Source organism: Chlamydomonas reinhardtii, chromosome 12 (assembly GCF_000002595.2).
Source record: "Chlamydomonas reinhardtii strain CC-503 cw92 mt+ chromosome 12, whole genome shotgun sequence".
Lineage (NCBI taxonomy): Eukaryota > Viridiplantae > Chlorophyta > Chlorophyceae > Chlamydomonadales > Chlamydomonadaceae > Chlamydomonas > Chlamydomonas reinhardtii.
The window spans coordinates 6,210,163-6,220,094 of record NC_057015.1 but is presented as its reverse complement, the minus strand read 5'-3'; the positions used below and the strand labels follow the sequence as shown (position 1 = coordinate 6,220,094).

Genomic DNA, 9,932 nt, shown 5'->3' with positions numbered 1-9,932 from the left:
CTCGGCTCAAGCAGCAGCGCGGACGACTGATGCTCGAGCCGAGGGCCCTGGCTCCGACGCCGAGTCCGACATGACGGACATAGAGGACGCGGTGCTTGCGGAGCTAGCACAAGACGTGGAGGAGGCTACTGGCGGTCAGCAGCAGCCCCAGCAGCCCGGCTTCCCGTCGCACCTGGTCAGAGGTGACACAGCCGCGCGGCAGGCCTACAATGTGGCCTGCGCTGCCTCGATCATGGCTTCCTCAGCCGCGGCGGCCGCCGCTGCGCACGCCGTGCACCCGCTCACCGCCGGCTTCGAAGCCACGCTGTCCACGCCGCCCACGCAGCAATAGGCGCACAGTCCGGCGAGGATGAACACGGACGACCCTATACCGAGCTGAGGGTGCGCTGGGGGGTGGAAGTGCGGGGCAGGAGGCATGTAGAGCGTCAGTGCGGGAGTAAGCCCCGTTGTGTTGGTGGGTTGTATCCCCACTGGCCACATAACTGTTGCTATGGCGAGCTGCCCCGCGGTCGTAAAAACGACGCGCGGGGGTCCTGCCCTTGCGGGCTGGCACTCTCTGCCCCGTCGCCCGGGGACTTTCGCCCGATGTGCTCAATACATGGATGCAGCGCCCAGCCGGGGGCCGCGCTCAAAGCAGCAGCCCCTCGACTCCTGCCGTAAGTGACACCGAGGTGGCCCTCCGCACTGCGCCTACCTGGTGTATCACGAGCAAGTGATGAACTGGTGTCGGAGCCGGCGGCCGCCATCGCGAGCCTCAAATTTCTGCAGGAGCAGCGCAAGCGGGCGAACCGTCAGTTGGTAGTGCATGTAAATAGTTTGTTCCGCCATTGTAGGCAGTCAAATGGTGTGGTTATTGTTTTCGTCAGCCGGCCGGCCCGAAATTGCGCGCGTGCAAGGTGGTGCGAGTGCGAGGGCTCTCCGAGGATCAGAATGGTGCATGAAGGTATAATCACTGATGATCATATCAGGTCTGTGTGGTGATAAGACTCGTCACTTCCACAGAGAGCTCGCGTGCGGGGGATGCAGAAGGCGGCGGCGCGAGCACGCGGTGACTTCAGCGCTTACCGTGTCATGCTTGTGCTCCTGCTTGGTGCTCCAGAGTGAACTATCATCCGTCGGACCAGGGAATGTCAGCGGGCGCACCAGTCCTCGAACTTATACCCGGCGTAGTGCCCCATGCAGCCGCCGAGCCCATGCAGCCGGGACCAATCGTCAACCGCCCCTTTGCACAGCGCTATCGGAGCCGCCAACGAAAAGCAAATTGTATGGATGAGTGACGAAAGGAATGGGGAGGACGGCCGCGTTTGCGACGCGTGGCGCTACTGGTCCCCCTTTCCCGCGGCCGCGGGCCCCATGCCCGCTCCCCTCTGGCTGTCCTCCAGCCGGATTCGTGATCCCTAGTACGCACTGTACCCACATGCGACCGATTGGGTAATATCAGAAGTATAGGAAATACGTATACTGCACTAGGACCGCTGTCGTGGGGGCACAGCCGACGCAGGTCTGCCTAGGGGACACTGTGCTCCGCCAGTTGGCCCCCTGGCGTTGCAGCAAACCCTTCCAGTGCCCAACGGCCTCTTGTAACCAATGCAATCTCCTGTTGCAAGCTACTGACTCATGCTGCAGGGCTTTCCACGTCTGGGTCTATCCGTGCAGGCAACCGGTGCATGTTTCGTGACTTGCAAAGCACACGGGCTGGCACTCACGTGTGATGGATGACATGGGGACCGTTCGAGGGCATCCCACCCTCGGTTGTACGAGTTGCCGTTCCCCCGGTATCAATGTATCTTGTTGAATTGAGAGCTTAAAGGACATGGGCGGAGTCCTCTCACATGCTTACAGTTTGTGACAGTGAGGTGTGTGGCGCCCGGCCTCCACATGGGGAGGACATAGGGCACGGGGCAACGGGGAGTGCTGTATGTGGCACACTCACAGCATAGGACAAGCACCGGGAAGTACCCGAGGGCCCCGTGGGGCTTGGCGAGGTATGCAATTCAGCAACCTCACTTTGAAAGGTTCAAGCATGGTCCCGAACACACCAAGAAGGAGACGTCACAGGCGCCACGATGTGGTGAGCAATCGTCAACCACGGCACCAACTACAAGTTCACGTGCGCAGCGCACGCCGCTTGCAATAAGGCCCAAAACACAGGCGCTAGCAAACAATGGTACACACCACCAGCCGAATCAATTGTGCCGTACTAAGGCAGGTGCTAACGTGCTAGAAGGGAGCAGCACAATAAGCTGCATGAGTTTTGTTCGCTAGGGGTCAAGCCCTTGCTAGACGCCAATGGCAATGACGCGTGAGGTCAAGGAATCATCTGGTGCACGTATCGCACCCTAAGGCATTGCTGGCCCAAAACGCACAGCGCTACTTTGCCCGCTAGGTCAAGGAATGGGGCTGCTGCGTCAGTTGGCCCTACCCTAATCATAGAAAGGACGGCAAACACACTCATTCAACATGCCTCTCTGTAAAAAAATGAATAACCGCTCTGCCACCTGGCAGCGCCACCGATCAGCCCCATCATAAACCCAGAACCTGTGCCACTTCCGCGATTCAGGCGGGAACCCGTGAAGGGTCGCCTTAAGAGTACCGTCGCAATCAATTGTTGGTCACCATTGTGCGCGCCGCAAAAGTCAAACGTGTTGCACGGCATCACAGCCGCACGCGGCTCGTCAATGCACCTCCTGCAATAGCGTGCCCATCGGCACTGCACCCGCACGGCTGCTAGGCATCCCGGCCAGCAGCCGCACAGAGTGTGCAATAAATGTTTTAAGCTGAGCTCCACGCCGCCGCCCGCAGCGTTGCTGCCACTCCTGCCCGTAGTTGCCGCAATCACAGCCGCACATGCCCACACGCGCGCGCTTAGTCGTGGAACACGTGCACCTGCGCACGCGTGCGCGGCTGCATGCCCGGCCCCGAGGCAGTGGCGTCCTTGCACACCGCCGGCGCGGCGTCGGCGCCCGTGTCCTCCTCCCAGCGCACCCACAGGTCGGCAAAGGCGTCCGTCTGGCCGCCCTCGCTGGGCCGCGTCGCCTGCTGCTGCTGCTGCTGCTGCACCTGCTGGTCGTAGTCGCCCATCTCCGCCTCGAGCACGGCGTCGAGGTCGACGTCATCGTGAAAGCTCGTCAGGCTGTTGCCAGCCTCCTCGTGCGAGGCCGCGGGGCCGCTGGCGTGAGGGTGCAGGTGCGGGTGCGGCTGCGCGGTGGCGGCAGCGGCGGGCTGCTGCAGGTGCCCGTACTGCGGGTAGCCGGGCGGCATGCCGTGCCCGTAGGGGTAGGGGTAGGGCGGCGGCGCGTAGGGTGGCGGCGGCGGTGCGGAGGCGCTGCTGCTGTAGCGCCCGTACGGCGCGGGCGCGTAGCCGTACGGCGGCGGCGGCGGCATGCCGTAAGGCGGGTAGCCGTAGCCGCCGTAGCTGCCGTAGCCACCATAGCCGCCGTAGCCGCCGTAGCCGCTGTACCCGGGGTGGTTGGTGTGCGGGTAGTTGGGGTGCGCCGGGTAGCCGGAGGGGCCGCAGCGGTAGGGCGCCGGCGCGGCGGCTGAACCGTGCGGCGGCTGAGGCGGCGGCGCCGGCGCGTAGTGCGGGTGCGCGTGCTGAGCGTGGTGGTACTGCCATGACTCGGCCGGCGCGGCCACCGCGAAATCCTCCTTGAACAAACCCGAGGGCGCCGTGAAGCGCTGGGGGGCGGCGGCCGGCGGGAAGGCTGCGCACGGCACCGAATGCGAGCGAGAGCCGCCGCCGGGCAGCTCCGAGACCGCCGGGCCGTGTGGCGGCTGCAGGTGCACGTGCCGCGTCACGTGAGGCGGCAGGGGCGGCAGGGGCACGCTGCCGTACGAGGGCAGGGACGCGCTGCCGGCAGTGCTGTCGAAGCGACCGCCGAGCTGGTGGCGAGGCAGGTGCAGCGCGGCGGCGCCCTCGCACGCGGGTGCGGAGGGCATGGTGGAGGTGGTGGCCGCGGGCTGCTGCTGCGGCGGCGGCGGCAGCAGCGATGCCGAGGAGAAGGAGCAGCCAGCGCCCTCCATGCCGCGGGGCCCGTAGCCCGTGGGCGACTGGTGCGACGCGGGCGCGGCGGCGCCGGTGTAGGCCGGCGTGGGCGGCGAGATGGCGGCGCCCGCCGGGCTGGGCGCGTGGCTGCCGCCTGTGTGCGCGGCCGGCGGCTGTGTGAAGCCCGAGCCGGCGGGGTCCAGTGCCGTGGTGGCGGCGGCCTCCTGCACGCTGTGCAGCCATGAGCGCTGCATACCCAGGCTCGCACCGAAGTCCTCCACGTCTGGCTGCGGCGTGTAGCACAGCGCCTCCTGATCCGACTCCTGTGCGCCGCCGCTGGTGCCAGCCTGGCTCTCGAAGCCGGCAGTGGGCGCGTGCATGGCGTGCGCAGCGGCGGCCGCCGCGGTAGCAGCAGCCATGAGCGAGGCAGCGCAGGCCACGTTATAGGCCTGCCGCGCGGCTGTGGCACCGAAGCCGGGCTGCTGGGGCTGCTGCTGGCCGGCAGTCACCTCCTCCACGTCTTCAACCAGTTGCGCTATGACCTCGTCCTCCATGTCCGTCACCTCGGACTCGGCGGCGTAGTCAGGGCCCTCGTCCTCGCTGCTGCTCGAGCTGGTGCGGCGGCCGCGGCCGCGGCGGGGCTTGGCGGCGCGGGTCGGCTTGTTCACGCGGCCAACGGACACGCGGCGAATCGGCGACCCGCCACCCTGCAAAAATCAGGTGGAGATACAGTCAGTGCTGTTGGAAGGTGTTCTGGCAGCCGGTAATTGACAAACGCGCACAGAGATAGCCCGCGACTCATTGTTGCGCTCGTAGCCCAGCCCAGCCCTTCCCCTCAGCCCTCCCCCCCATGCCCACGCGCTGACCTTTACTTCCGCTTTCAGCACCCCTGGCCCGTTATGCAGCCGCCCCCCGCCCCTGCATATCCCCAGCGACCGTGCACCCTGCCACGCGGGCTGCCCGGCCTATCCACCCACCTGGGCCCTCATTTTCTTGGCGGCGCGGTACTCTTGAAAGTAGGCGCGCACGTTCTTCGTCGAGCGCATGCCCTTGCTCAACTGCTTCATGTCCTCAATCGGGGGCAGGTCCTTGGGGCCCCACACCAGCAGTGCGTTGGACCGGTACCAGGTCGTCATCTCCTCCACCGTGGGGCGCCGGCCGGTGCTCTCAAGGCGATCACGCCACCCTGCGGTCCAGCGGAAGTTGAGACAGGTCAGTTGACGCCAAGCGGGCGGAGCTGCACTTGTATGCCGACAGGCGGCTGCTGTCGCTGTGCTGTTCGAAGTTGTATTAACATTCTTATGATGGCTGGTTGCATGCGAAGCCCCGCGACGGCAATTGCAGCGCACGGAGGCCCGGCCCACGCTAGATTGTGGATTGGTCAGCATCCAGCGGAGCAAGACTTACATGCATTGAAGACTCTCCAGTACCCAGTGGGCCGACGAGGCTTGGGCGGCGAACCGGGATTGCCAAGCTTCTTCTTTGCCATTCTGCCGAAGCCGGGCTCGAGCGCCTGCGAGTGACATTATTGAGGTAGGACTCTTCAACTGGGTGTCACAGCAACGAAACCAGGGCCAGCAGGCCCGGTCTTCGCGAGTCAGGGCTCACTCGTCGCGGCCAGGCGACGACCCGCACCCAGCTCACCTATGCTCGCCTCGCTATCTCCACTCGGTATCAAATACTACAATGAAGCCAGCTTGTGGGGCTGGGACCTCGTCTGTGCGTTTGCCTGTAGCTGCAATTTCGGGACTGTGTGGGACTGTTCTGTCTCCGCAGCCTCGTTTGGTCCTACAGGTATTTCTATCTATATAGTATATGCTGAAGGTCTACTACTGTATGCTCACTGCGTCAAATAGGCCTCCTAAAGAATTGTTGCTGTGTGCACCAAATCGCGATGTTGAGAAGTAGCTGCTTTCGCAGAATTTATTATGGTCTTGTTCCTCTGCACGCATTCTATCTACTGATCAATGCCATGTAAAGACTGGAGTAAGTTTGGGAAAGCAAGCAAGTAGCGCCCACCTTGCCCAAACAGCGGTTTGACGCATTTCCCACAGTCCAAATCATTACTACCATGTGATATAAGTCGCTGAACCGACAAGCCAAACTTTACGGTGGGCCTGTCCGCAAGTTCGCAGGCATGGATGGCATGCTGGGTCCACACATGCGTGACAGCCGCTGACCTGACCCAGCATCCCTTGCTCGGCGACTTTGTGTGCTATCTCTAGCGTGCATGCGTTTGCTGCCATGCACCGCTGCCCCATTGCGAGTGGCACGTTGCTCCGCTTTGACCATGGTCTTGGGTTGCAGGATTTCCTCTGGACAAGGACTATGCTAGGGATTGCTCAACGTATCTGTATGAATATTTCAGTGGCCAACATTGAGTAGAATGCACAGACGAGGGCCGGGCCTTGGCACACCGGCCACAGTTGTGCCCGTACGGCATGCAACTGGCCGGCCCGATTAGCGCGGTTAGAGCATGCCGCGTGAGCGCACCCAAACCCTAAATTGATTCCTTGTCCTTAGGTAATCATTTTATGTGTTGTCGAGGCTGGCCGGGACGGCAACTGAGTGCATGAACGGGCGCAGTCTCACAGATCGGGAAGTGCAGTAACTGTGACTGACTACAGGCACCTACAGGCCTTTCCTGAGCACCTGAGCGTGCCGCGGTTGCGCACACCGGCTGCAACGCCAAGCCCTGTTGTTGCCAGTCCACTGGCTTCCCGCATCAGTAGTTTCTGCTGCTCCAGTTCGGGCTGTAGATCAAGCCTTGCGTGTGCATGCTGCATGGCACGCAACTCCTGGCCAGGGGAGGCTCCACGCCTCCGCTCCTGCCTTGCTGGCTAACCGCGCTCCTCCGTCCCTCCTGCTGCCCCAATAATTGCTGACACTCCGTATGGCTGGGCCTCTCTCGCCGTATCACCAAAGTACACCCATCTTGTCCGCCCGACTAGCATGCTTGGTTAGGGATGCTGCTACAGTACGTGGACAGTGGGGGATGGGTTGCGGGACTTGATTGGCAACGGGCTGGTGAACCCCTCGCCCGCCCCTCCTGTCATCTCTTAAGCGCCACGCCAGCTCATGCCCACGCAACATGGAACTGCCTTCCCATTCGCTGGTAGCCGCCTTCAAACTCACACCAGCACGTACGTACACACTACACACTGGGTGGGCGGCACGAGCTTACCCAGGGCGTCAGCAAGTCCCTCGTGTAACCAATTCTATCTTCAGAGAAATGTAAGCTAGTGTGAATGCAAATGCAGTCTTACCCAGGGCTAAGTGCTATCGCCTGGCCGGGCGCCCGGAGCGTGAGGAATACGCGTCAGCAAACTTCCAGCCAGCCAGCAACTTGTCGGTACAGTAACTCCGGCGTCCGACCAGCCGCGCACTCCTGCCCTGCCGTTGCAAACTGTTTGCCATCTGCTGGGGTTTGGGAATCAGCTGCACCCTGCAGGACTTGCACCAACCTGCCTTAACACTGTCCCATCGCACACCCAGGGCTAAACGGCGGGTTGCGCTGTGCGCGCGACCAGCTTCATGGTGCTGCTGCCTGCACACTGCACAGCTGCGCTGCTCTCGCGAAGACCTTGGGGGGTCTGGCTGCCCAACGATGGTGGCAGTGGCGGTGGGCCCAGCGGGGGCGTTCATGCAGGCGGCGCTACGTGAAGGACAAGGCCGCTGCTGGACGCGGTGGCGGCACCTCACCCCTCTTGGTGGCTGCCCCATCCCGTCCCGTCCTCAAGCTGCTGGCGTCATTGCAGGCCCAGGGGCTAAGGACAGTGCCGCCGCTGCTACAACAGCATCTGGCGCCGACAGGGGCAAGCACAGGGCCAGGGCCAGGGCCAGGGGCGGGGCAAGGGGCGCCGCCTACAGCGACCGGCGCAAACGGCACGATTGCTGCCGCCGCAGCCGCCACAGCCGGCGCAAGAGTGGGCGCACGCCCGTAAACCATGCTTGGTGAGTGAATGATAGGTCCGGAATGCATGCCCGGAATCCCAGTATTTGAGGCCTTGTGTTGGCCCTGTCACGACCATCTGCCGCTTTGTGCCTAGCTCGTCACCGGGCACACCGCTTGAGTCTGGAGGTTGGTGACTGTAGTGTGACCGCCTCTCCTCAAGGCCATAGCGAATGGGACTCGAACATGCCCAAAAGCCCCACACCGTATGCATCAGTGTCCAGGAGAGTAGCTAGCGTAGAGCTGGTCTCAAAGGCATGCCTGAACACGACTCAAGCCTCTGGCAACCAACTGCGGGGCACACACGACCGCGGGTGTGCGGTCCCCCCAGCTTTGTCCCCAGCTTCAGCATCACAACATGCCTCGACGGGCTGCTGTTTCGTTACTTGATCTGGCGAGCAAGGGATCGCGTAACACACCCTGCTGCGGGCGGGCAGCTCTGTCCTCGCGTCGCCTAAAGCGCTGTCCAAGAGATGCAGTGTGAGAAGCGACTCCTGGGCCTGGACCGTAGAGTGACGTTGCTATGCGCTCGTAAGCGCCTAGACTGGGCTTGCCCTCCGATGACGCCCACCGAACTACAGAGAGAGAGAGAGAATGCTTCTCGGACCCCAGTGAATGGTCACTCCACCACAGTTCGTTACAGGATATAGTCTGTTCTGCGTTGGTTCGGTACGAGTACGGGAGTAACGAAAGAGCAGCCCCGGGCAAGGCCGGCGCTGCGCCCTTGTAGGCCGGCAACAGCCTCATCGCACAGCATGACACGATCCAACCGTGACACCATCCCCTCAACCCGGTCGAATGGGCCGGGGCTAAATCCTGTTCTGCCGGTGAAATGCAATGCCCGCAGAATGGCGTGTCAGCCCGCTTGTGTCATGTGCGGGTGCTGCATGTGCGACTCCTATGTGGTGGGCCCTCAGGGCAATGGCCAGCTGGACACACGCACATCTTCAGACCAGTTGCGAGGCGGCAACAGTTTGTGAGTGAATGGACAGGCGCGGTGGGGTAGGGTGCATGGCGCCGTACGACGAATGGTAGGTGTGGTGCGGTGGGGCAAAATGCGAAGGGGCGGCGCCACGGGGGGGCGCTGACTGATGAGGAAGAATGGAACGCCGTAGCCAGCCGAAGCTTCTTGGACACGTGTGTATCAGGCGTGTATGAGGGATAAGCCGTGAGGGGACATCGGGTGGATGGACTGGACGCGCAGGCACACCGCAGGTATAACAGCGTGAACCAAAACCTCACCTGTCCCGTCCTGTCCTTCGCCACAACCTCAACACCAAGGCAGCCTATGCCTGCAGATAGCCACAGGACACCGCTTGGTCACTGGGTCAGTCCAGGCCGCAAGACATGAGGTATGAAGTACTCAACCGCTTCCTTGTGGCCCTTACAGCCTTGCTCCCCCACCCCGATCCCTCTGTACCTGCCCCCGGCCCTCGGGGCCGCCAGACCCACTGGACCCACCGCCGTCAACTCTACTACCGTGCGGTGTGCCTCTGAATATAAGAGTACAAGCATTTGCACGCAGTATTGTGCGCAATTCTGTGCTTGCCAGAAGGCCGGGCAAGGGAGCGTGTGTGATACATACCGGAACCAATCACGGACGGGTCCCTTCTCCGGTGCTGCCTCCCGTCCCGTTGCAGGGTTAGGTGTGTAGATGCTGGGATGCAGCGTGTATAGCGGTGAATGGCTTGAAGCGCAATGCAGCAGACGGCGCGGAGAATCGGTAGCAATGGTACGGGGCAGGTGCAAGTTCAGGCCAGGGGCACCCCCAGGGCAGCCCAGGGCCAGGGCACCCCTGGGCACCCTTGCCCTTGCGCAAGCTGGTGCAAGAGGGGCAGCAGCGTGCAACCGTGGAGGAGACACAAGAAGAACGTTTGGGGCCAGGCCACTAAGGCTATGGCGGGCAGCAGCGGCGGTGAGGTGCTGGCCAGCGGATCTCGCCGAGCCACCGCCAGGTCGGGGGTCGGGGCAATGGGCTGTGGCGAAGGGCCTGAA

At 62.8% G+C, this 9,932-nt stretch overlaps 2 protein-coding genes across 2 annotated transcripts; one reads left to right on the top strand and one right to left on the bottom strand.

Moving 5' to 3' along the window:
• On the top strand, positions 1 to 452 carry CHLRE_12g536683v5 (uncharacterized protein). Its single transcript, XM_043068662.1, has one exon. It carries the CDS (start codon positions 71 to 73, stop codon positions 329 to 331), a length of 261 nt encoding a protein of 86 aa, XP_042918757.1. The 5' UTR covers positions 1 to 70; the 3' UTR covers positions 332 to 452.
• Positions 453 to 1,824: 1,372 nt separating this feature from the next.
• On the bottom strand, positions 1,825 to 6,346 carry CHLRE_12g536650v5 (uncharacterized protein). Its single transcript, XM_043068661.1, has 4 exons — positions 5,630 to 6,346; positions 5,393 to 5,498; positions 4,963 to 5,171; positions 1,825 to 4,692 (listed from the first exon to the last, which is right to left on the bottom strand). The coding sequence occupies exons 2-4, from the start codon at positions 5,472 to 5,474 to the stop codon at positions 2,866 to 2,868; spliced, it is 2,118 nt and encodes a 705-aa protein (XP_042918756.1). The 5' UTR covers positions 5,475 to 5,498; positions 5,630 to 6,346; the 3' UTR covers positions 1,825 to 2,865.
• Between the last annotated feature and the right edge of the window lie 3,586 nt (positions 6,347 to 9,932).

Bases quoted from the DNA above. Each gene is read 5' to 3' on its own strand.
- CHLRE_12g536650v5 (XM_043068661.1), bottom strand. From the start codon at position 5,474: ATGGCAAAGAAGAAGCTTGGCAATCCCGGTTCGCCGCCCAAGCCTCGT. The intron at 5,172-5,392 runs GTAAGTCTTGCT...GCTGGACCGCAG, and splicing joins CTGGAGAGTCTTCAATGCAT to GGTGGCGTGATCGCCTTGAG. The intron at 4,693-4,962 runs GTGGGTGGATAG...TGATTTTTGCAG, and splicing joins CCAAGAAAATGAGGGCCCAG to GGTGGCGGGTCGCCGATTCG.
- CHLRE_12g536683v5 (XM_043068662.1), top strand. From the start codon at position 71: ATGACGGACATAGAGGACGCGGTGCTTGCGGAGCTAGCACAAGACGTG.